Source organism: Camelus ferus, chromosome 4 (assembly GCF_009834535.1).
Source record: "Camelus ferus isolate YT-003-E chromosome 4, BCGSAC_Cfer_1.0, whole genome shotgun sequence".
NCBI classification, from domain to species: Eukaryota; Metazoa; Chordata; class Mammalia; order Artiodactyla; family Camelidae; genus Camelus; species Camelus ferus.
In genome coordinates this window covers 45955148-45981902 of record NC_045699.1, presented here as the reverse complement: position 1 = coordinate 45981902, position 26755 = coordinate 45955148, and the positions used below count along the sequence as shown (strand labels likewise).

Below are 26755 nucleotides of genomic sequence, written 5' to 3'. Positions count from 1 at the left end.
GCTCTTTTCACTTTTTGCATGCAAGGGAAACTTCACTTCAGATTTCTTTGTTAGGGAAAACAAGTACTAATATAGGTCTTTCGTAAAAGCAAGGTGGCATAAAGTGAACTTTTGAAAATACCTGTAAGTACCTATTTGTTTGGGCCAGAAACCAGGCTGGGAAACAGGCAAGACAGACTTGGTTCCTGCCCTCCAATGAGTTTTTAGTCGTAGTTGGAAGGAAGGGCAGGGCCCGGGCAGGGGATGTGCAGGCTGCTCTGGGAGACGCAAGAAAGGCTTCCTGATACTTGGAGGATGAACAGGAATAAATGGGGCAATGGGCATATGGGGAAAAGAGTGTTCTGAGCACTCTTTGGAACTACTTGTTCCCTGGTCTGGAAATGAGCAAAGGGTGGAGCACAGACAGGGCAGAGATCAAGGGTATTAAGTGTACAAAGAGCCAAGGGCCTTGTAGGTGAGAGCTGAGAGGTCTCCCTAGCTTTACTGAGGTATGACTCACAAAAATTGTATCTACTTAGGTTGTATGTGATTTCTTAAGGTGTACAATGTGATGATTTAATATATAAATACATTGTAAAGTGATTACCACAATCAAGTTAATTAATACATCCATCACTTCATATTGTTACCATTTTTCATGTATGGTGAGAACATTGGAGATCTACTCTCAACAAATTTCAAGTATACAATTTAGTATTATTAACTATATTCACCATGCTGTACATTAGATCCCCAGAACTTATGCCTTCTGTAACTGATGGTTTGTACCCTTTTCCTTCACTCCATCTTTTTCCACTAGCCTCTAGCAACTACCCTTCCACTCTGTTTCTATGAGTTTGACTTTTTTTTTTTTTTTTCAGATTCACATATTTAGATACCATTCAGTATATGTCTTTCTCTGGCTTATTTTACTTAACATAATGTCTTTCAGGCTCATTCACTTTGAAAATGGCAGGATTTCCTTTAAGTCTAAATAACATTTCACTATATATACATACATATACCACATCTTTTTTATCCATTCTTGGACACTTAAACGTTATTTCCGTATTTCGGCTATTGTGAATAATGCTGCAGTGAACATGGGCGTGCAGATCTCTCTTTGAGATATTGACTTCATATTCTTTGGATATACACCCAGAAGCCTGATTGTTGGATCACATGGTAGTACTAGTTTTAATTTTTTGAGGAACCTCCTTACTGTTTTACATAATGGCTGTACCCATTCACATTCCGTGGATGTTGAAACTTTAGCATGGGGGCAACTGGAGTTTCCAGAGTGATTTTCCACAATTGAGGGAATAGCTAATTCTCTTGGGGAAAGGGCAAGAGACAATTAAGGGAAAGTGAAAAGTGTAAGTAATGCACAGCATCCGGGAAGGCCACAGCCAACTTTGGTTCCTGACGAGCGTCACTTAGCAGGGAACCCCACCTCCTTCCAGTTAGCCCATTAGAAGCAAGCCCCCAATGTGCTGTGGCCGCCTCCAGGCCAGACACAGAGCCGGCTAGACCTGGCCTGAGCCCTCCCTGCCGGGGCAGGTGGGCCGGAGAGCACCCTGCTGCCCCGAGGGTGATGATGCTGCTACTGTCCCCCGGCCGGGGGCGCCCTGCAGTTCGTCCTTCCCTCCCGGAACTGGGCCGACCCAGAGCGCCCCGCCCCACCGCCCAGGTTTCGATTCCCTGCAGGCCTCTGGCTGCGGCGCGGCGGCCCGAAACTGGGGTGAAAATGGCGGGCACGGCGGCGCTAAGCAGGACACCTGGAGGGCTGGGCCCCGAGGAGCCCAAGGACGCGCGCGGCTGGCGCTGCCCGGAGCATGGCGACCGCGCGGCCGAGCTCTTCTGTCGCCGCTGCCGCCGCTGCGTGTGCGCGCTTTGCCCGCTGCTGGGCGCGCACCGCGGCCACCCGGTCGACCTGGCGCGGGAGGAGGCGGCGCGCGTGCAGGTAGGTACGGGCGCGAGCCCAGGAGTAACGGGCGGAGAGGGGAACTAACAGTTACCGGTTGGGACCAGGACCCCAAGACGGCCGGGGACCATCTAGGCGGCCGAGCTATTGTTCAGAAAGAGAAACTGAGGCCCAAAAAAGGGCAACGGCGAGCTAAGGCCATCAATTAAGCTTCAGAAAAGGTGGGTTTGAGAGTGAGAACTTGGATACCCTAGCTGGTCCCCAGATATCCAGGACCTCGTCCTCCACGACGGGTCCAACACACTGCCTTTGGTCCGGAAGAATATCTACCTCTTAACAAAGATGAAAAAAATCCCTTCTGCCTAGAAAACCGCCGTATAGCTCCGGAAAGCCACTGCGGACGACCTGGCCCGGTCGCCCCGGGAACTCCCTCAGCGGCCCTCTGCTACCCCGTTCTGCCCTTCCCCCTCCACATCCGCTCCATTCCTCGCTCTTAACAGCCTGGAGGGAGCTAGAAGGCCACTTCGTCAATAAGAAGAGGAAGGCTCTGGAGGCAGAGACGGGCCTTGAACCCAGGACTCCACCAGCTGAACTGCCCCCAACGGCCCATGCTCACCGTGAAGCTCTCACCTATGCTTAATCCTCATAGTGGAAGGGGGTTCTGAACTCTTGTTCCAGCCTTGTGGCCGACTTGTCCAGTGACTCTGTGGTCAAATCCCTCCACCTCTCTAGGCTAGACGGGCCCTCCTGTCACAGAAGTTGATTCTACCACTTCCAACTTTAAGAAGTCTTCAGTGACTAAGTCACCCCCACAGTGCCCTAACCCCCTGCACAGCACAAATTAACACCATCACATTGTGACAACCTTGGAGCTCCAAGCTGAGAACGGGCCATGTCGGGGCCATTCTAGCAGGTGGAGTCCAGGATTCAATACCTGCTTCTGCCTCCCAGGTCTTCCTTTTCTTATCTATAAAATGGCTGTAATAATAGTAGCTTCTCAAAAGGCTGCTTTCAGAGTTAACAAGGCTTCTTTCAGAGATATGGCTTCTGGGTCTCATAGGCAGGTGCCCCCTTCCCTACCCATTTTGCCTCCACACACCCACCCACTCATCTATCTGTTCATCCATCATCCATCCACTCATTCATTCATTAGGCATCTATTCGGTACATAGATCAATTCTTCCCTGACCTGGAGGAGTTCCTTGGCTAGTTGGGGGAAAACAAACACTGACAATACAGTATGGTAAGTATTATAATTGGGAAGCCTGAGGCAGTGGTCAGAGGGAGCCAAAGAGAGGACACTGTGAACCAGGGACAGGAAGCCCAGAAGACTTCCTGGAGGAGGTGCCATTGGAGCTGGCCATAAAGAATAAATGGGGTTTCACCAGGTACCTGGACAGGAGAGGCACCCTGTGACTGGAAAGCACAAGCACCAGGAGGCTGGGTTGTCCTTGGCTGATGGACAGGATCTAGACTTGAAGCCTTAGAAATCACAGTGGGGTAAGGATGTGCTCTTGGAAGTTGAGGCTGTAGCTTATAGTTGGGTTTCTATTGTGTTCCCAGCCCCACTGCTTACTCACTCCCAACCCTCCTCCTAGACTAAAACTGCACACAGTAGCAAATGCTTGTTGGATGTTAAAATAAGAGCTACACCTGTTGAGCACTTACTGTCTTCCAAACACTACATCAAGCACTTTGTGTACTTCTCATTCTCTAGAGCAATTCTGTGGGGTTATCCCCATGCTTATAGCTGAGAAAAGCAAGGTTTAAAAAGGTGAGGTCATTTGCCCAGGTCGTGTGGAAGGAGAACTGAGACTCAGACTAAGGAGTTCCCATCTGACTCTGGGGCTCTGGCTCATAACTTGCTGGGTGGCTTCAGCTGTCCACTTGAAGGTGGCAGCCCCTGGCAATTCAGCAAACACTTTTGGTCACCCCCTGGTCCCTATAGGGGAGCCAAGAATGGAGCAAGCCTGCCCTCGGGAAGCTCCCCGTCATCCCAGCAGCTGAGTGTAAGGTGGGATGTAAGAAGGTAAGATGGAGGTAAGGTCACACCTGGTAGAGAGAGGGTCCCAGGGCATACCTTTGGAGAAATGGCAATTGTAAAAATCAGAGATATGGAAGGGAGCCATCTCCAGTGGGAGAGATCACAAACCCCACAGACCTCTCCCACATGCAGGTCTTCTGAACCCCAATCCAGGCAGAGGAACACAGACCAACCCTGGATGCAAGTTCCATGAGGGCAGCTCCTGGAACAGGGCCCAGCACGTATTAGGTACTCAGTATTCACTCTAGAAGTGAATGCTCTTCCCCTGCCCCCAAACTGCTTGCCTTAAGGGTCCTATTTGAGGGCCTGGAAAAGCAGGTCACAAGCAGGATTGTCCTAGAGAAAAGGGGGTGCATCAATATTTGGAGAATACCTGATGGGGGCCTCTGAGGATCAGAGGGTCCCTGGTTTCAGCTGATTCTCCAACTTGCCTCTTAACTTTGGGCAAGTCACCTCACCTGTGTCTCAGACACCTCAGCTGAAAAAAATACAGGGTGAGCGGTGGTGATGACCCCTGGGGTGCTTTGTTATCATGAAAAGGACAGCATTAAGGCTTTTCTCCTGACTCCTTCACATACAGAAATTCACCCAAGAATGTTTAACGCGGCTGGCATCCAAGAAGCAGGAGCAAGTTGGCAACATAACCCAGATAGAAGACGCTGCTGAGAAGCTCAAGGCAAGTGGGTGATCTTTCCTTATTCTCACTGCAGTGCCCACATTCCCTCTCGGACACACGGCTCTCCCCAAGCTGGAGCTAAGGGAAAATGAACACCAACCTCAAAGGGGCGGGTCAGGTTTAGTAGGGCCTGGGTCTTCTATAATTTAGGGGGCCCTTTGGAGAAAACACCAAATTAGCTGCAAGATCATGAAGGGGCTGTGCTAGGGAGGGGCCTGGGGCTCCTGTTTCATTAGCTTTGTGGTGAATCTGCCTCTGCCCAGTGCCTGGCCCTTACCCCGTAACACCTGATAAGATGGAGGAATGGCCTGTCTCCTGCCATTGCCAAGCCCACTCTCTTGGAGAGACTAGTCCTCCATGCCCTACACCCCAAGTTGCTTAAGCAAAGCAAAATACAAGGTAAGGAACATGCAAAGCAAACAGGTATAAATGTATTCCATAAATATCTACTTTCTTTAGGTTTCTGCTTTCATGATGCTTATTTAAGTGTCTTCTTTTATGGTTTTAAGTGGGAAGTTGGCTGACAGTATCCCAGCTGCTGTTGTGACTGAAAACGCTATTGCTTCTTAGGGACCTTTTATGTGAACTTGGCCAGTCCCTTCCCTTCTCAGCCTCAGCCGCTGCCTCCTCAAAATTGGGGAGCGATGCCTTCCCAGGGCCTATCTCACTGAGGACTCTGGAAACCCTGGGGTGACCACCACAAGTCAGGCAGGGAGACTGGCTCTGACCGTGGGCATAGCTAGCACCCAGGTCTTCCTGAGGCCAGGCGCACAGTGGAATGAAAATGCCGAGACCCACATCGGGCCACAGAATTGGCCATCTGTTTGCCCAACATCTGTTATCTTTTGGGTGACTGCACTCCCCAGTTTGTTGGGGACAGTTATGGCTTACATCTGTGTCCCCCACTTAATTACTAATCATGTCATGTCTTCAAGAGCAGGACTCTGAGTTTAGACAAATACATCAGTTCAAAAGGATTTGGGAACTGAAAGTTGACATGCCCGAAGGGATAGGGGAGGTGCTTTGGGCTGTTCGGCCAAAAGAAGAGTCTCCGGGCACAGGCTCACTGTCTGTAAATCTCTGAGCAGATATGGTTTAGGTTCCCTCGAGGAGAGAGTTAGGACATGTATAGAAAGCCTAAGGGAGGAGGTTGCAGCTTCATCTAAGGAATGGGTTTCTTTCTTTGAAGCTTCTCCCCAACTTTTAAACTCTGTTTTGAAATAATTACAGATTCATAGGCAGTTACAAAGGTAGTGCATGACCCTGGATGGATGACGAGATTCTTTGCCCCTCCCCAGGCCGGTGGGTGGAGTTTCCCTGGTGCCTAGTTGAGGGGTAGAGCAGCTCTCTGTGAATCTGGTTTAATGCAGGTCAGGTGGCCCCCTTCCCGCTCCCAGAGGGAATGAAGCCATGTGCCCGGGGGTCCTCCTAGATGACCAGGCGCCTGCGTGCTGTGTGGCTCTCACACACATCTCCACCCCTACTCAGCCTGGCTCACTCAGCTCAGCTCTGATGCCAAATTCCCTCTTTGTTTTTGGCCCCTGAAGATTTCCTTTCTACTGTTGTTGTCTGTTTGATTGCCGGGTTTTGTTTTGTTTTGTTTTCCAGCTTGGTCATATAATTTTAAAATTTGTAGTTGTATCAGCATTTCCATGTGTTTGAAGTAGCAAGGGGGATCTTCCGTGTCAGCTTCTTATCCCTTATTGACCAAAACTATATGTCATTTTACATACAGGGCGTTTTGTTGTTTAAGACCATAACCCTTCCCTAGGTCATTAAAAGTCTGTCATCAGTGTCAGTGTTAGAGGCTGTATATGCCATTGTATGGATCTACCATGATTCATGAAGCCATTTTCCTAATGTTGAACATTTAGATCATTTCCAGTTTTTCACTCATGTAAAGCAACACTGCAGTGATATTTGGCACCTTGGTGTATTTCCTTTGGGATACACCTGTAGACTTGACTCACCAGGCTCAACCGGCCCAGGTGTTGCCAGGGACTCCCGTGCATTCCACCCAACTATGGCGGGCAGGGTTTGTGGCAGAGAGGTCTGGGCTAACAGTGCTGCTCCGTCCTTGCTTACCCAGAGGCAGTACTTGGGTAAAGGGCATCTGCCTGAAAATTAATCCATAAAACAGCTTGGTAAACAAATCGGAACCAATAAAGTTCATAATGATCCAGAGTCCACTGTTCAGAAGCCGATGACCAGGCCTAACTAACCACTCCTTTCCAGAGAGCAGTCAAGAAGGATTTGATCATTAATCCCCAGCTGACACCCATTCAGTGATTTTCTGTGACATCCTTGTTAATAAGCTGTTTGCTTCCCCACCATGGCTCCTCAGGGGGCTGATACGTGCCAGGTGTAGGGAAAAAAAATCAACATTTGCCTGCCACCCTAACTTTTTATTCAGACTAGGATGGGATGACAGTATAGCAGAGTGGTGGGGGGGATATAGCTCATGCTTAGCATGCATGAGGTCCTGGGTTCAATCCCGTAGTACCTCCTCAAAGAATAAATAAGTAAACCTAATTACCTCCCTCCACACACACAAAAAAAGTTCAGACAGTATAGCAGAATGATTATGTTCTTTCCAGTCTTCTGAATTTTCCACAATGAGCTTTTGATACTTTTGTAAACAAACAAAAAGTATATAAATATTATATGTATATTTAACATTGGTTATTGTCCATTGAATCCAAACCATCCAGATCGGGATTTAGAATGGGCGTAGGCTGTCAGAGCTCAAAGGCCCGGAAATGGAGGCACCCAGAAAGAGGAGATAACTTATCACTGGCCACGTAGGAAGGCAGAGGTGGACCTGGGGCCACAGCTTATCCATCAAGGTCCACCCAGGAAAACAGAAGCCACTTGGAGTCTTTTGGACAGAGGGGATAAATGCAGGGAGTGGTGACACAGCCGGGAAGAGGCGGAGAAGCCAGCCAGTGGGTGGCAAGGCAATTAGCACCAGAGGAAGCACCTTCACTCCTGGCCTGCGGGGACGAAAGAGGAGGTGGCATTAGCAGAAAGCAAGGTCAGGGCTACCTAAGCAGGAGTGGACAGAGCAGGCTGGCCTGTGGGAACTGGAGGGTGGAGAGGGCTGAGGGATGCAGCCCTGGCCCTGGTGGGAGGGATGTCCTGGTGGGAGGGATACCCTAGCTGCCTTCTTCCCTTCACTCTTTGACCTCCCTCTAGTTCCTCCTGCCATTGACCAAACCCAGCCTGAAGGAGGATCCTGGTAATTCTGCCTGCGGGAGTCAGACCCTCAGGCAGAGCCAGGGAAGGACAGGAAATGGACCTGAGACACTTAGGCCTAGACTGACACCCCAGGGAGTGAAATACACAGTCTTGGTTCCTGGCTCTGTGCCTTTTCCTGTGACCCACCAGAGCTGTACGGACTGAAACCCAGCCTGGGGTCGAGGGACCAGCAATGTGACATAAACCAGCCTTTGACAGAGTGGGAATGGGAAGACCAGGACTCAGCCAGGCCATACCGTCAACCTCGATGGTGCCACTGGTCCCTGTCACCCCTGCTGAGCATGGCCGCCCCTCTGGTTCCCCCTGCAGGCCGCTGCCTCGTATCAACTTCATGGGGACAGCAGGGCTAACATGGTCCTGCAGGACTGGAGAGCGAAGCTCCTTCCCTGGTGGGACGCCCGCCCGTGAACGGCGCCCACAGCAAGACTGTCCAAAGTCATACTGAGTTTTCAGCAAAACAGCTCTTTCCATTCCCCTCATAGGCTCCAGACAGGCCTCCAAGGGCCTGAGCAGGGATGGATTCATGTAGCAGCCAGCCCTCCATATGCAAAATTCCTCATCTTCCCATGTCCAGGGCTTCATCGCTGATCAAGTTATTTTTTCTCCCACAGTGCTTAGACCGTCCTCGACTAGACTTTGCCAGGCCCTCACTCAGCCCCAGCCCTGCCCAGCGGGGTCCAAACCCTGGCCCAGTTCAACCTGGGATCCAGTTTCACTTTGAACCAATGTGGCCCAAACCAGACAGTGTACTTCCTTGTTTCATTGCCAGAATTCTCTCAATCTTTTTTTTTAATCATATTGCATAATCAGCCTCATCTGCTTACACTGTAAGTTTTCAGGTGGCTGTTTCTATGCTGAGAGTTATGACAATGTGTAGTGTCACTAAGCTGATTTTGTATATTCTTTACAAAGTAGATCTGTGGAAACTGCTTGGAGCACAGCTTGGTTGGGAGGAGATGCTCTCGGTTCCTATAGAAAGGTCCTCTGTTTACATACGTCACCTCCAAAATGTGTTGATAAATCAAGGGTTTAGAACACATGTTCTTTCCTTCATTTAGTTATTCAGCAAAGATATATTTGTGTCTGGGCTCACTGACCCATAGAAACCATGCTGTAAATGTAGACTAATTCCCAAGCTGGCCCAAGCCAATTTAATCTGTATGGCACATGATGGTAATAAGCTAACCTCAGAGCCTGACCACTGCCTAGAGCACTGTATAGAAAAGACAGATTTTGGGAAACCATCCCCTCGATTCTGCCAACCCACACATTCCTGCCCTACTAAGAAGAGAACATGGGATCACAGGGGTGCCTGCCCACCCGCCCAGGCACCAGGGATCTTTCTACTGTGTGGGCTGTACAGACATTTGGGCTGAGGAAAGAGGCTGGCCTATTTTTTTAAATGATTCTGTTTTATTTTTTAATCATACTAGTAGTACAGGGACACATGCTTATTTTAAAAAATTTAAATAAATAGTATATTAGAATATAGTATAGAACTATAGAAAGTACAAAGTGAGAGTCCCTTTTGACCATCTCTTCAATCCCACACCTCTTCCCAAACATGACTATCACTAACACATTTTAAATGAACTTGGAAACAGATGCATATATCCATATATGGATTTTATTCTGTTATCTTTTACATAAATGGGTTCATCTTGTAGGTGTTATTCTGCAATTTGCCCTTTTTCACATGGTTTCTTGGAGAGTTTTCTGTGACAGGACATAGAGGTCCACTACATTCTTTGTGTGTGTGTGTGTGTGTGGAAAAATACACACACAAATGGTAATAAAAGTTACTGTTTTAACCATTTTAAAGTGTATAATTCAGTGGCATTAATTACATTCACAGTGTTGTACAACCATCACTGCTGTTTCCAAAACTTTTCCATTACCCCAAACATAAACTCTGTAATCATTAAGCAATTACTTCCCATTCCCCTCCCACCGGCCTCTGGTAACCTCTAATCTACTTCCTGTCTCTGTGAATTTCCCTGTTCTAGATATTTCGTATAAGTGGAAATCATACAATATTTGCCCTTCTGTGTCTGGCTTATTTAGCATTTTGTCATCAAGTTTTATCCATACTCATGTGTCAGAACACTGCATTCTTTTTAATCACTAAATATTATCTCATTGTATGAATGCAGCATAATTTGTACAATGAACATGTATATGTATACACTTTCCATATTGAAAATTTTGACCAAATTTTCTCTACCACAACAATGCTATAGTGAGCATCTTGGTACACAAATCTTTGTGCACATGTGAAAACATTTTCTAGGATCAATTCCTGCAAGAAGAATAGCTACATCAGAGGATTTAAGCATTTAAAATTTTGATATTACATCGCCCTCTAAAAATGCAGTACTAATTGACACTACCACCCACATACCTATTGCACATACCCTCACGGACTCTTGGTTTTATCCATCAGTTAAAATTCTTCCAGTCTGATGGCCAAAAATACATACATATATTTTTTTCTGATTACACTGCTCACTTCCTTGTTTTGGGGGAGGCTTATCACCTCTTCATACGTCTGTTGGCTCTTGTATATCTTTGGTCCATTTTTAAAGTGAATGATTTCTTTTTTTTTTTTTAAAACTATGTTATGTATAGTAGGCCTGTGTAATTTGTTACCTGTCATGTAGCTTTGTTTATAGTGTTTTCCATCTTGGGAAGAGTTTCTTTTTTTAGGTGATCAAACCTGCCATGGTTCCCTTTTTGCTGAGTTTTGGGGGCCCCCTACAGAGGTCTTCCCTTCCCCCAATTTTTTGAAATAAAATTGTTTTGTATTTCATTCTAATAGGTTTATTATTTTTAATGTAAAGTGCTTTAATCTATTTCAAAGTGTTTACCTTTTATTGTAGAAAACCTCAAGCGTATACATGTTTTGAAATAAATCCAACATACCATTTCACCTGTAAAACTCAGCATATTATCTCTACAAAGACTCATCTTTTAAAATACATAACCATAGTATCATCATCACACCTCTGAAAATTAACTGTGGTTCCTTAATATCGTCACAGATCCAATCCATGGTCGCATTTTCAATTGTCTTATAAATGTCACATTTTGTTTGAATTAGGAGTGAAATAAGGTTTTCAAAATGCAATTGGTTGATGTATTTTTTAAGCTGATGGTTAGCATGCTCCTCTGTCCTCTTTGTGTTCTCTACATTGTATCTTTAAGTTAGATCTAGAGGCTCCTTCAGATTCAGATTCACATTTTTCGCAAGACTACTTCATAAGTGGGGTCTGTGTGAATTTATTTTTGTATACAGAATAAGGTAAGGATGTAACTTAATTTTTTTCAAAAGATTAATTGCTGTGCCAATATCATTTATTGAATAGCATATAAATGCATATATTTATACACATATGTACATATATGTATTCTTTTCTAAACTATTCTGTGCTCTTGTTCCTTTTGTCTATGCCTAAACCACGTGGTTTTCAATCCTGTAGCTTTACAGTTTGTTTTGATAGCTAATAAGGCAGTTCATCCTTTATTGATCTTTTTAAAGCAATTTTTGGCTTTTCTTGTGCTTATTCTCCCCCATGATAATTTAAAATTTGTTTAATATATATATATTAAGACTTTGATTTCAGCTACATCCAATTTATAGGCTAACTTGGAGACAAATGGCATCTTTATATTAGTGAATCTTCCCAGCCTGGGATATGGTTTTTAATTCTATGAATTCAGATTTTTTAATGTCTTTCAGTACAGTTTTATGCTTCTCTTTATCTAGGTCTTTACAGTTTTTGTTAGGTTTAGTTTTAGATACTTTGCAATTTTTTTCTACTGTTTATAAAAGGTTCTTTATTTCTCCATACATTTTCCAATTGGTTATAACCGGTACTTAGGAAAGTGTGAGTTTTTAGAGATTATCATAATTTTTAGAGGTTATCATAATTTTTTTCATGTTGACCATTTTGGATTTCCTGGTTGGCAATCATATCATCTGCAACTGGTTTTCTTTTTAGGCTCATGCAGAGTCAAGTAAAACCTGGCTGACAGGGAAATTCACTGAACTCAGACTGCTGCTTGATGAAGAGGAAGCGCTAGCCAAGAAATTCATTGATAAAAACACGCAGCTTGCGCTCCAGGTGTACCGGGAGCGGATAAAGTCTTGTGGGGAGCAAATCGATGTCATGGACAACCTCTCCAGCAGGGTTTGGAGTATCAGCCAGGAGCCCAATCCTATACAGCTGCTGCAGGTAATGTTGGGTTTCTGCCCTCACCCTGGCCACCAGCCACCACATTTCATCCTGGTTACTATGACATTGAACACAGTATTTACACTCTGAATAAATATGCAGAGAGTTGCCTTGACAGTATGTAGACTTCCTTGCCCCCCACACAAATGGTCATAAAATATATGTGAATAGGAAGGTAATATATATCTTGAACTCATTAAATAACACTAACAGCCACCATTTTTGAGGGCCTCTGTGTTCCAAGTGCTTCACTTATCTTAGATCTAATATTTACTGGAGCTCTGCAAACTGGATATTCTCACCCCATTTTACTAATGAGAAATTGCAGCGCAGGGAGATGAAGTGACTCACCCAGGGTCATACAGCTGGTGGGGGGTAGATCTGGGATCAGGTCTGTCTGACTCTAAGGCCACAAGGCATCACTGCCCAGTCCTCTACCTGTGCAGTCTTAATGGAAACATCACTTCTGAAAAGGCAGGTGTCCTTTCAAAAGCTACCAAGCCGACTTCAAGGGCTGAGTCACAGTTTGCTCAAAGAGGAGAGAAGGATGGTACTCTATTAGAGGTTGTTATCTTATCCTGAAGGAGAATCTAAAAACTAGCCCCTATGATAGTCATTCCTACACCCTTAGTGAAAGCTTGCTGTTGAAGGTGGTGTTTCTGTCTTCAAGGAACCATGAGAACCTCCTCTCTCATGTCAATACTCCTGTGCAGTCACCTGTGCACTTGGATTGCTTTTCTCCTCATGTAACTCTTCCTGTTTCTTTCTTTGCCATGGTTTCTGGGAAGCTCAGAGCCAAATATATCTCAAATAGCTGGGATAAGACTTTGTGCCTCATCTCACTCTGGCTTCTAGCTTACATTCTTGACCTGGTTTTCCTTTGGCTTCATTTTTCTCACTGTAAAGGAAAACTTTGCAGTATTAGATAACCTTCATAAGATGCTTTAAAAGCTAGTGGAATAAGGTACAACTAAATAAAGATGGCACTGAGTTTAACCACAGATTAGTTTGCGCTCTGGCTGCAAAATAAGACAGACAAATACGTAAGTCAGTACAAAACTCGTCAAGCCACTCCCTGGCTTGTGCCTTTATGTGGCCTTGGTCAACTCAGCCTGTGTCTCACTGTTAGCTAACAATAAAACAACAACAAATAACAACAATAAACACTAACAAAATATTCTGGGTGAGATGCTCTCCTAGACACAATAGACATTGTACTTCAAGAGAGGCAAGATGTACAGAGGGGTACATTTTTATTTCTTTTAAAATATTGTTATCTTTTAGGGATAGCTAACGCAAAGGGGTGTTTCCATGGAGAAGAATGTTATTCTTCCATCATAGGTAGTTTCAGGTCTTTGTCATTTTTTTCCCCCCTCTGGGGTCAGAGCTACTGATTTTCATTATTCATCGTTCCTTGCATTTGCTCACTCATTTGTTCATCAAATATACACTCAGTGACCTGATCTGTAGCAGGCCCCTGCTTCACATGAGGAGCTCACTGGTGGCAAGATGTACTCAGAAACAGTTATTCACAACACAGCTCAGCTCAAGTAAGCTAGCAAAAGCGTGTCCAAGAAAATCCCAACTCTGTATGGGGAATCAGGGAAGACTTCCAGGAGGAGGTGACAATGCAGCTGGTGTGGAAGGATAAGGAGGAGCTCCTTTGGTATATTCAGAGGGATGAAGCATAGAGGACCTCTCAGGCAGAAAAGAACCGTGTGCATGAGAGAGCTTGGCAGGCTGGAGAACCACTGGGATTCGGCCTGGCTGGAGGTGGGGCAGGAGGGTATAAGGGAGGAGGGGCTGTTGGGAAATGCAGCTGGATCGGAAGGCCAGGGCTGGTTGATGAAAGATCTTATGTGCCTGGCCATGGAGTTTAGACTTTATCCTATAAAGAGAACAGGGACCAGGGGAGTGTTTTGAACCAAAGAATGACCTGGTCAGATTAATGCTTTAGAAAGGTCACTTTGGTGACAGGTTGGAGGGTGGACTGGGCAGGCCAGGACTGGAGGCTGGAAGGGAAGTTGGGAGGAGACCCCAGTGTCCAGGAGATGGATGGTGGTGGGCTGGCCCAGTGAAGAGGCAGCAGGGATAGGGAGAAGCAGGCAGGTATGGGAGATGTGACAGGATTGGTGGTTAGAGGAAGCCAAGATGACAGCCAATGGGTAGACATGGGTGGCTATGGGGCTATTCTCTGAGTCTGCAAAGGCAAGAGTATTTATCCAATCATAAACACTTATCGAGAGCCTACTATGTGTCAGGCCCTGTGCTAGATGCTGGAGTTTGGGGTTACCAGGTGGTGGTATTTGTCCCTCATCCCCCTCTCAGTCCCACCCCACCCATCTGCCCTCTGGGCCACCCTCCTGCTGCCTGGAGCTGCTCCCTGCCCTCTCTGCTAGTGCTCTGACTCCCTGGCCATCTCCACTGCAGGCCTCTGGGTGTGACCTTAGCCCTGTTTCCCCACAAATTACCTTCTTCCCACCCAAATGAGGATGGGCTTTAGACCTGCCACTTCCTAGGTGGTCGGGGCTTAAAGACCATCCCTCAGCTCCTCCAATGGGGGGACTGCCAAGCCATCTTTCCTCTCTCCTGAGGCATCCATCCATCCACTCCATCTTGGGCAGCACTGCCCACCAGCCAGGGCCTGCTCGCCTAAGGCAATCTGCTGTCTCCTAAATCCTTGCCTGGACCACCCTCCAGAAAGTGCAGACAGGGCTCTTAGCTGCAGATAAGAGAATCCACTGTAACTGTTTTAAATGAGAAAGGAATTCATGAAACAGTATTAGGCAGCTCACAGGCCTCCAGGAGGGTCAGAAAGTCGGGATGAAGACCAGGCAATAGGAGTGAAGTTGAGGCCGTGGCACAGGCTTGCTCCAGTGCAGACTCCACTGCATCTCCACTGGGCAGGACACCACAGCTCACACCACTGCCTCAGGGCACAGCCGGGGAACCTCCACCACTGCTGTCCCACACAGCTACGCACCGCCATCGCTACCCCGCCCTCACTTCCACATCCGCCTCTTAGAGTGGAGAAGCCTTGTCACAGGCCTACACCAGGGGTACACAGAGGGCTGGGACAGTTTTCTAGCTTCTACCTAAAAGAGCTGCACTTAACATATCAAAGGTATTTAAAAGGTCTCTCAGTGCGGGGCTGACCAGAGTTCCTGGGGCTGTGCTCCCCGGCCCGGTGGGGGCTGCCCACCGGCTGGCTGGGTTTGTTCCTGGTGGGGGAGGTTGGGGCGCGGCCCCGGGCTGCCCTGACCCCGCGTGCCCTTGCAGGAGTACACAGCTGCTGAGCAGCAGATCCAGCGGCAGATGAGCCTGGGCGAGGTATGCCAGCCCGTTCCCTTCTCCTTCGAGCCTGTCAAAAGCTTCTTTAATGGCCTCGTGGAAGCCATGCAGAGCCTGCTACAGACGCCACTGGACGTCCGCCTTAAGGAAAGTAAGTCCCCATGTGACCACCCTTGGGTCCTTTACTCCCCTAGTGCCCTTTAGACACAGATGGCTGTGAAGATCGCCACCCTACATCATGACTCTCCCGCACAGAGGCCCTAGGCTGGGCAGGTAGGGTTTCCTGGGCCTGGGCCCAACCCTCCCTTCTAGCCGCACCTCCTGTGCATCCCGAGACCATGTCCTGCCTGTCGCAGCCACAGTGCTCTGCTCCTGCCCCTGAGCTGCTCCGGGGTTCTGCCACAACTCAGCTTTGTCTGCTCCAGGCTCCCAGCTGGAAGGGCTAACTCCTCCTCTTTCCTCCCCCTCTGTCAAGGACCGAAGCCTGCTCACCTGGGAAGTGTGTCTGTGCCACCTTGGGCTGGCTCCCTCTCCTGGCCGTCTCCCCCTTCTTTCCCTTCCCCCTCCAAGGCCTGCTCCATCTCCTGCCTGGGGGTGTTTGTGAGCTAGATACACAGACCCCCTCCCTGCCTCTTGTAAATGCCCAGAGGGCAAGAACCACTTTAGGTCCAGCTCTGAAGTCACTGCAGGGCCTGATACAAAGCAGGTGCTCAGAAATATCCATTCATTCATTCATTTATTCATTCATTTATCTCTGCTATTAGGATTCATTCAGAACATTTATTGAGCCCTTACTATGTGCCAGGCACAATAGGGTACAAAACAAAGCTCCTGCCTTTGTGGTGCTCAAGTCTTTTAAGGCGAAGACAGACAACAAATCGAATCTATGTCAGTGATTAGAAGTGCTCTGAAAAAAATAATACAGCCGAGTAAGGAGAATAGAGGGTGACCAGGAGGAAGAGCTATTTTATATGGGGAAATGAGGAAGGCCTCTCTGAGAAGGGGCTGTGTGAGCTGACCTGAAGGAAAGGCCGGAGAGCACTGTGTCACATGCATGGACTCTGGAGCCAGACTGCCCGGGTTCCTAACCCAGGCCCACCACTTCCTAACCCTGCCACTTCAGGCAGGGCACCCAACTTATCCATGCCTCTGTTTCCACATCCATAAAGTGGAGATGATAATAGAGTCCCCTCTATTTATAGAGTTGTTGCAAGCATTAAATGAGTTCTTATATGTAAAGTGCTCAGAATTGTGCTCAGGAATAGTAAGCATCCTGTGAGCATTAGCTATTATTGTTGCTGCTGCTGTTACACCTGGGGGAGACGTCTTATAAGCAGAGGGAAAAGCAAGTGCAAAGGTCCTGAGGCACAAGGTAAGAGTTTGGCATCTTGAAGGAACAGCAAAGCAGAGAGGCAGTTAACAGGAGTAGATGTTGGTCCAGGGAAAGAAAAAGAGAGATACCAAGGAGACTCCAGAGATTTTGGCCTGAGCAAGTAGAAGGAAGTTGTTATAGTCTGAGATGGGATAAAGCATTTAGAACTAGAGGGAATGGCCCTCTTGGCTTTCTGAACAGTACCATGGTGGTTTGCAAGAACAAATGCCGAAGAAAGCTGGCAAAAAGGGGGCAAAGAAAAAAGTGGTTGATCTTTTTTCTAAAAAAGGTTGGTAGGATGTGAATGCACCAGCTACGTTCAATATAAGAAATACTGGAAAAACCCTAGTCAGGAGAACTTGAGGAACCAAAATTGTGTCTGATGGCCTCAAGGGTCGTCTTGTGGACATGAGCCTTGCTAATGTGCAGAATCATGATGCTGCATTTAGAAAATTAAAGCTAATTACTGAAGATGTTCAGGGCAAAAACAGCCTACCTTTCTTGGCACAGATCTTATCCATGACAATATGTGCTCCATGGTCAAAAAACCGCAGATCACGATTGAAGCTCATGTTGGTATCAAGATTACTGACGTTTACTTCTCATGTTGTGTTGGTTTTGCTAAAAAAAAAAAACCACAACAGTCAGATTCAGAAAGACCTCTTACCCTCAGCACCAGCAGGTCTGCCAAGTCCGGATGATGAAATAATGACCCAAGAGGTGCAGGAAAATGATTTGAAAGAAGAGGTCAATGAATTTCTTCCAGACAGCATTAGAGAAGACATAGAAAAGGCTTGCCTTATCCACTCTGTGATGTCTGTGTTAAAAAGTGAAAATGCTGACTGACGTGAAAATGCTTTCCTGAGTTTGAGTTGAGAAAACTCATGGAGTTTGGTGGAGAAGGCAGCAGTTGTGGAAAAAGCTACTGGGGACAAGACATCTGTTAAAGCTGAAAAAGCTGATGGATGTGAGCCACCAGTCCAAGAATCTGTTTAAAATTTGGGCTTTGAATACAACGTAGTCTTTAAAAAAAAAAAAACAAAACTGGAGGGAATGGTAAGTGTTTGGACCTTATAAGTAAGGAATTTGACCTCCGATATGATGATCTCAAATAGGCGGTTGGACCTGTGATTCTAGAGTCCTGGGGATGGAGACAGATCTCCCACGTATCACCGAAGGGTGGGCCCTGCGATGAGGGCTGTGAGAGCAACAGGGGCGGAGGGGCTGCTCCTGCCCCGACGAGGTGCTCAGGGAGAGTGGCAGGAGGTGAGGTGAGAAGTTGGAAATCACCTTGTCAAGGTCTGAAGATCAGAAGAAAAGAAGGGATGGGAGGAAGTGAGGCAGAAATGCCCCAGCACCCACTGAGCCCCCTCTAGGGTGTGGAGGGAGGCCAAGCCAGGCCCTAGCTGCAGAGCTGGAGGCTTCATTGAGCCTGCAGTGTCTGGGAACACGTCTCCTTGGGTCCCTCCTGGGGGTCAGCCCTGCTCAGTATTGCCTGTGATAGTGAGAGAGACCACCTCATCAGAGTGGGTGAGGGGTGATGGCCTGGGAAGAAGCAGAGTTGAGGGGGTCGGATACAGATCCTGGGACCTGTTTGAATTCTGCCCAGGGGCCAAAGGAGCAAAGAGGAAGGAGAGAGTGATTCTGACAGGAAACTGGGAAGCCTTCTTGAAAGGAGCTGGTATTGAGCTGGGCCTTACTGGATCACTAAGATTTCCAGAGTGGGAGAGAATGGGGAAGGCATTTCAAACTGAGACAAGAAAACACTAAAGCATGTTCTCGACACTGTGACTCATTGCAGTGGGGCCGAGCAGTGATTTGTGTGAGCTGGTTTGTCAAACCAGATTTTTAATCTATGGATGGTGTTCTCTTTGCTCATAACTTCCACTGGAATTTTGGATACATGCATAGTCCAACTATTATTTTAAAAGAAAATCACACATCAGAATTATAGCAGTGAGTATATCTCAATTTTTATAAAAGAGAATAGTCAAACATGAAAAAAAAAATCTTAGCAATTGGCTGCAGGAAGCACCACCCCTGGCGTAAAGCTACTCATGCCGAGCCAAACTGCAGTTCACTCACACTTACCTTCTCAAAGTCCATTCCCAAAGAGCTGGTGGTTCCTGTCGAGTCCATGATAACTGCTAACACTCTGTGCGAGGCATTGTTCTGAGCACTTTACACGGATTCATCTAGCAACTCCTCACCACTACCCCATAAAGATGTCTTTGTTATCCCCCATTTTACAGATAAGGAAGCTGAGGCTCAGAGAGGTTAACTGACTTGCCCTTGGACACACGGCTGGTAGGGGTAGAGGCCGAATTCAAACACTCTGGTCCCAGGGTCTGCGTTCTGACCCCCTGGACTCTGCTTCCTCCCAGGCCATCCATCACCCTTCACCCACCTCCAGGTGAGGCCATCATTCTCACTGTCACAGGGAATACTGAGAGGTGCTGACTCCCACGAAGGACCCAAGGAGATGGGGGTCTTGCAGCACCTCTGCCCTTCTGGTGTCCTGCCCCACCTCCCCACCTGTGAGTTCCACAGACATTGCAGGCTCAGGCTGGAATGGAATTTAACATCTTCCACCTCCAACCCCCAATCTGCTGTTTCCTGACTCCAGTCTGCTCTTTATCCCCACTCATTGTACAGTTAAGTCCTGGTTCTTCTGCCACTGCAGTATATCCTGAACCCACCTTTTCCTTCCCTGCTGCTCCAGTTCTGGTCTGTGCCTCCACTCTCACCCTGCTCCATCCCTTCCCCACCAGAGAGAGCTTTGGAAATTCTTCTGCTCATGTCTACCCTCCCTCAGACACCTTCTATGGCTCCCCACTGTTTACATGCCACTCCTAGCACCTGTCCTTAAGGTCTTTGCTCCTGCTGTATCCTCTTGTTGGGAAAGCTTCCTATCCTTTTTCTGGGTGTCCAAATCTTCCCCATCCTTTAAGGGCCAGCTGAGCTGCTTGCTTGATTCTCCATGAAGCCTTCCCTGACCCCTCCAAGCCCTGGAGCCTTTCACTTCTCTTCTGGACCTGGAGTACTCTCTGCCTTGGGTAGTATAGCTCAAGCAAGCCCATTTCTCACCTCATTTACCTGACTGAGCTGTTGAAGACAGGGAGCATGGCTTGGGTTTCCCCTGAACTCCCATTTAACCTGAATTAGGCCTTTTTGAGGGCTCAGCTTTCATTTCCTGTTTTCCCTGTTTATTCTGGAATTTGCATGTCTGCCGTGAGATTGCCTCCTTCCTTGACTATAAAATACATAGTTGATTCTCAGGATGGTCCTGGAGCCTCCTGGTGTCCAAGGCTTGCTCACGCTGGCCTGCCATTGCTGAATTTGCTTCCTGTCCTGGAAGGTTGTTTCTCCATAAATCTAAGCCTTGTCCTTTAGTTTTCTTGTTACTGTGAATTTGCATTTCCTGCTTAAATTTGCATGTGATTCTTGAGGAGAAATTATGCGAATTTCCAGTTTTGTAATATTTTTAGTATGTTTTGTAATTTGTGCTGCTGGCATGACCACCAGGCACTTATTTCTCACAATTCATTACAGACATGAACTGCCAGCTCTCAGGCTCCTTCAGCGCCAAGCCAGGTTCCTTGCTGAAAACAAGTCCTTCACCAGAACGATCGCTCTTCTTAAAATGTAAGACGCCAGGAGTAGGGAGAGGGTGAAGAGGGTGGGGTATACAGTGGGAGGGAGGGTCACTGAGGTGGAGGCCCCTCTTTTTCTCCGAGACTCAACTTTGTTTTTTTTTTTTTAACCCTTATTATCAGTTTTTTAAAAATACAGAAATAATACATGTTGACTGTAGAAAAATTGGAAAACAAAGAAAAGCAAAAATTTTAAAAAGGAATCACTGGAGGGCTTTGGAAATTCTTCTGCTCCTGTCTACCCAAGCAGAGCAGAGAATTATTGTTACATGCCCTTTTAGCTTTTTTTTAGCACAGGTATATATATCATACTTGATATATCAAATATATGTATGATGTATGATATATATGATAAATATTTAATATATCTTTTTTTAACAAACATGGTGTCATACTATACATACTGTTCTGTAATCTGTTTTCATATACTGATATATTATGAACATCTTTTTTCCCTTAAGAAATTGTACAGGTAGTGCATGCTTCTTGCAGATAATTAGAAATTAAATATATGAAAACAGCTGCCTCCCCCAGAGATAAATGATGTTCACACTTTGGCATATATTCCTTCAGGCATTTTAAAAGCATATATGTGCACAGAGTTTTAAAAATGGAGTCATATTATAGATATTCTTTGTAACTAAAAAAAATTTAATAGTATAGCTTGAACAATTTTATATTTCAATAAATACAAATAGTATTGTTATTTTTGAAGGATACATGGTATTCCATTGAATATGCCATATTTAAATCAATCTCATATATTGTTGGACATTTAGGCTGCTTTACATTTCTATAAACAATGCTGCAGTAAACATCCATTCTTGTACCTATTTGTTGAATTAATGAATAAGTGACTGAATGCATCTTAGCTCATTTTTGGATTTATTTTTTTAGGAGTAATTTCTCAAAGTGGAATTAATTACTGGGCATGCATTTTTAAACTAATCTTTAATAGAAATATAAAACACAAAGAAAAGCACATGAATTAAAGTGGTGCAACTCAGTGATTTTTTATTTTATTTTTTTTATTTTCAGAGTTTTTTTAGTTGATGTATAGTCAGGTTTACAATGTGTCAATTTCTAGTGTACAGCATAATGTTTCAGTCATACATATACATACATATATTCCTTTTCATATTCTTTTTCATTATTGGTTACTACAGGATATTGAATACAGTTCCCTGTGCTGTATACAGTATAAACTTGTTTATCTCAGTGATTCTTTAAACACATTCTGTAATTTCCTTCAGACCATGAAATGGAATTTTCCAGCTCCCCAGAACCCCTCCTCATGCCGGTTCCTTTCCTCTATCCCCTAAGGGTCACCACTCTCCTGACTACTAACACAATAGATAACTCTTGCCTGTTTTTGACTTTTATACAATTAGATCATTCAGCCTATACTCTTTTGTGTCTTGCTTCTATCACTCAACATTTGAAAAATTTATTCATATGATTGTGCATAGCAGTAGTTTGTTGATTTTCACTGTGGTTCAGTGTTCCATTGTATGAACACAGCACACTTAATATTACTGATGGACATTCTGGATTTTCAGCGTTTGCCTGTCATGAACAATGTTGCTATGAATATTCTGGTGCATGTCTTTTGATGCACGTATGTATGCATGTCTACTGGATATTTACTCAGGAGTGGGAAAAAAGGATGCCCAGTATAACCACATCTATGCAACACTGTTCTTAGTGCCTTAAGGCAAGAAAAAGAAAGCTGTAAGGATGGGAAAAGAGAAAAAAAAGATCGTTATTCATAGATGATATGATTATTTACAAAGAATTCGAAATAATCTATAGATAAATTAGTTACCAAGTGAATTTAGAACAGCTGCTAGATGTAATGTCAGCATACAAAAATTTCTATGTATTGGCAATATACAATTAGAAAATGAAAATTTAAAAACATTATTTCCAGTAATACTTTTTAAAAACTAGGAATAAATCTAAGAAAAGATGTACAAAACCTCTCTACAGAAAATTCTAAAATATTACCAAGGAGACTATCTGGCAGTATCTCCTAATACTGAACTAACATGCCCTAAGACCTAGACTTCTCTTTAATTTCATGTCTACATACGTGTATAATGCAACAAAAATTGTTATGGTGAGTTTAAATCACTGCCACCTTTCTGGAGGACAATTTGGCAATATTTACCCAAGGCCTTAAAAACACAATCATCCATGTTGACCCAGCAATTCTTCGTTTAGGATTATATCCTAAATAAAAAATCAGATACATAAAGATGTATATTAGTGTTTTTGAAAGGTTTTTAAAAGCCTAAATTAAAAAAAAAAAAGGCAAAGGGGATAGGTTAAATTATACTTCATCTATACATCAAAATCTTAAGGTTGCCATTAAAAAGCTCTTGTGAAAGACTTACATGATGTAGTAAAATGTTCATAAATACATCAATAAATTTTAAAAAGCACATTACCCAAGAGCCTGTATGGTATGATACCAATGTTAAGAAGAACTATAAAGCAGCAAGTAAAGGAAAATGAATTAGCAGAATATATACCCAAGTGTTGTGATAGAAACACTATTTAAATTCTTTGAAACTGACAACAAATCCCACGGTAGAAAATTCAACTGGTACAATGAGTGAGCAGTGAAATGTTCTCTCCTTCCCCCGTCCCCCAGCCACCTCCCCAGAGGAAATCAGGGTTAGAAGGGTGGCTTTCCACTTCCCCACTGGCGACTCGTTCTTTCGTTTTCTACCGTGAACGTGTGCCGGGGCGCGGCCCTCAGCCGGGTCAGTTTCCCGGGGGCGGGGCGGGGCGGGGCGGGGCGGGGCGTCGGCCCCACCCATCAGGCGTGGCCCGGTTTCCCCACCCTCCGCAGACGCACGCACGCCCACGCTGGAGCCGGACACAATGCACGCGCGCCTGCGCCTCTCGGCCGACCGTCTGATGGTACGCTGTTGCCTCTTCGCCCGACTAGGGCCCGCGCCCACGGTGCGTTTCGACTCGCTATGGCAAGTACTGGGTCGAGACTGCTTCGCCGCAGGCCGCCACTACTGGGAAGTGGACTTGCAGGAGGCGGGCATCGGCTGGTGGGTGGGCGCGGCCTACGGCTCCCTGCGGCGCCACGGGGCCACGGCCGCCTCCCGCCTGGGCTGCAACCGCCAGTCCTGGTGCCTCAAACGCTATGACCTCGAGTACTGGGCCTTCCACGACGGCCAGCGCAGCCGCCTGCGGCCCCGTGATGACCCTGACAGGCTTGGCGTCTTCCTGGATTACGAGGCCGGTGTCCTAGCCTTCTATGATGTGACAGGCGGCATGAGCCACCTGTACACTTTCCGTGCCGCCTTCCAGGAGCCGCTCTACCCAGCCCTGCGGCTCTGGGAAGGAGCCATCAGCATGATCCGACTGCCCTAGGGGCCGAGACCAGAGTAACCTCCCTAGGCTCTCCGTGGTTCTGGTCCCACCCCACCCAGATGTGGCTGGTCTATGGCCTCCTCTCTAAGCCTCCCATTCTCTCCTCCACCAGTCATGCCCTGCGTTTTAAACAGTTCTCCTAGGTAGGCGAGTTTCAAACATGCTCTAAACACAGGTCCTCTTGCTGCTGTCTCATGGGAACCCCCCCCACCCCCCAGCACTTACACTACACTGCTTTTAGTCCAGGTTCCTAAAAGGACATACCCACAAGGTGAGCCCTAAGCATCCTGACGATGTTAGAATACATTATTCTCAGCCTCAGAACATTCTCCCTCATACAGCACCCAGAACTGCCTGGTACATAGTAGGCACACAATAACTATGTGAATGAATGAGTCACTAAGACTCTTCTATCCCTGAATGTCCCTTGGATCTGCTTCCTCCTCTCCACTCTACTTCAGCTTGTCCATGTCACCTCCCTTAAAAGCAGCTGCCAAGAGCTTCTTATTGTCTCCTGGCTTGAACCCTTCCCAGTGCTCATCCTCCACCCTACTGCCAGAATGTTCTGCCTGAAACCTCACTTAACCTCTCAGAACTATCAAAAGGTTCCCAATGACCACCGTGGGGGGGGGGGGGAGCACTTTACCTTAGCATTCAAGGCTTTTCTAGTCTGCCCCAAAGCTACTTTTCCTCATCTAGCTCCTTCTGCTCTTTTCAGAGACCCTCCAATCAGAACTGTGTGTCACAGATGCTCCTCTACATCGGTGCCTTTGCCACTTCCTACACCAACACGTTTATACAGGAAAGCCCTTTTTTCTTTTTTCCTGTCCAGGCTTAAATGCCCCAGGAAGTTTACAGAAGCCACAAGAATCTCTCTCTCTTACTGTCAGATCCACAATCTGGGACATGTCTTTCCAATTAGATTGGAAGATTTCTAAGGGCAGCCATGTCCTACACCCTCCACACCCTGAAAAGTTCAGAAAGTCCCTTCCCTCCCAGGCAGTGAATGAATGACCACCAGCTGGCTAGTCCTGAATCACAGAACAGCTGAGATGGGAGGACCTCACAGATCAGGCAGCCGGACCACGTTGCACATTTGGGGAGAATAAGGTCCTGCAAGAAAGTTACTTAAAGTCACCCACAGTGATTAAGGGCTTCCCCCCCCCCCCCAAGCATGCATCTCATTTGCCACCTGGCCCAGCCCTTCAGGCCCAGCTTTCAACCTGGGAGATTTTACTGCTTACTCATTTCTCAGGGGATGTTGGGAAGAAATCAGCAGGTGACAGTTGCTAAGCAACCACAGGCAGTTTTCCCAACTGTCTTAGAATCAAAAAGACATGAACTGTGAGTGGGGATGGGGCATCCCTATGCTCCTCAGATCCAAGATGTTGGCAAGGAAACCCAGAGAGCCCTGTTTTCCAGGAAGCGATGGAAATAGAGAAGGCCACATCAGCAGGCCTTGCCAGGGAGGTCAGTGCGTCTAGCAGGGAAGGAAGGGCCTCCTTCCAGGGTCTGTGCTTCAGTTCTGAAGGCTCAGCACCTTGACTTGCTGAATTTGTTAGGTGGTTTTGAAGTTAGACTATGTTAAAGTATCTCCCTAGGTGCTTGGCAGGAGGCAGTGGCAGAGTGAAGAAAATGCAAAGCTGAATCCCCCTCAAGGTTTAAACAGACTCTTGGTGCATTAATTAGTTTGAACTATATAAAGCTGCCAATTTCCAATAGTTTTTGACCTAAAAAATGGCACTTTCCTGGGGGGCAATGTAATACAAGTAGACTACAAGGCAGAAGGAATCTCAAAAGCTGCTTTAGTTCTAACCAAATCATTTAAAACTCTAGCTTGGATAGATGTCTAAGCGCTATGCTCCGGGAATCCTGAGAAAAGGGAAATTAATTCTACTTGAGATGGCCCAGAGCTGAATTCTGACAGGCAGAGGGCATTCCTGACAGAGGAAGACGGGTACACTTGACCCCACATTTCTGTTCATCCCTGCAAACCAAGACTTGTTCCCAGACCCACAGCCTCAGGGGCCAAGTAAAAATACTTGCTTATTTTGTCAAGCACTGTTCTAATGCTTTACAACTATTAACTCATTTGATCCTTACATCATCTCTAGGAGGTAGAAAGTTATCCCAATTGTACACAGAATGACTAATGTGCCCAAGATCACACAGCTAATGGTGGAGCTGAAGCCCATGCTCATCCACCATGTTTGGGTGAACGCAGCCGGTCTCTAGCCAGTGCCTACCTGCTCTGGCCCCTCTCTTGTTAGGCCTGTGGTGCTTTGCTTTTGCCCAGTTACTCTGAGACTTGAGTCTGCCTTTGGATTACCTTCCTGGGGCTCTGAGATGAGTTCTTACACCTAGAAGGGGATTTGAGAGTTTGGGATGCATGTAGCAGAGCCAGAGCTGGATAAAGGGTGAAAACTGGCTTTAACCAAATTCTGACTCTGTGCCAGGGCTGCTGCCAGCCAGAGAACTGTAGTTTTCATCCACAATCAGTTGTGACCTCAAGCTAGTCACTGTACTTATTGAGGCATCATCCTTAAAGTGGGTTTAATGTCTACCAGTGCTGTGAGACTCAAATGAGCCAAAGGATATGAACTTGCTTTAAAAACTGTACAGGGCTGTACCATGCCAGGACCTACTAGCATCCCCAGCAGAGTCCCTGTTGTGCCTGGCACAGTGCGAGACAACCGATATTCCTAGCTGCCATCTGGCAGTAGCAGGAGCCTCCGTGAATGTTCTCAACACAGGACAGAGTTCCCTTGGGGTCCATGTCTGTATAAGGGTTCTGATCACTTACTCTCCTTCAGACTTGAATCTACAGAAGTTTCTTTACTGAGCATAAACTGCTTGCAGATATTTTTAAGAGACAGCAATTTTCTAATATGTGGTTTGTTTTAATAAAATACGAATACTGTCTCCTTTAA

General features: G+C 46.2%; 1 protein-coding gene and 1 pseudogene across 1 annotated transcript; both read left to right on the top strand.

Annotated features, from left to right (window-relative positions):
* The first annotated feature begins 1482 nt into the window (after positions 1-1482).
* Positions 1483-26755, top strand: TRIM14 (tripartite motif containing 14). The gene is made up of 6 exons (XM_032478050.1): positions 1483-1942; positions 4528-4623; positions 11883-12116; positions 15396-15558; positions 20332-20424; positions 23290-26755. Exons 1-6 carry the CDS (start codon positions 1574-1576, stop codon positions 23823-23825), a joined length of 1491 nt encoding a protein of 496 aa, XP_032333941.1. The 5' UTR covers positions 1483-1573; the 3' UTR covers positions 23826-26755.
* Positions 15565-19023, top strand: LOC116663197 (annotated as a pseudogene).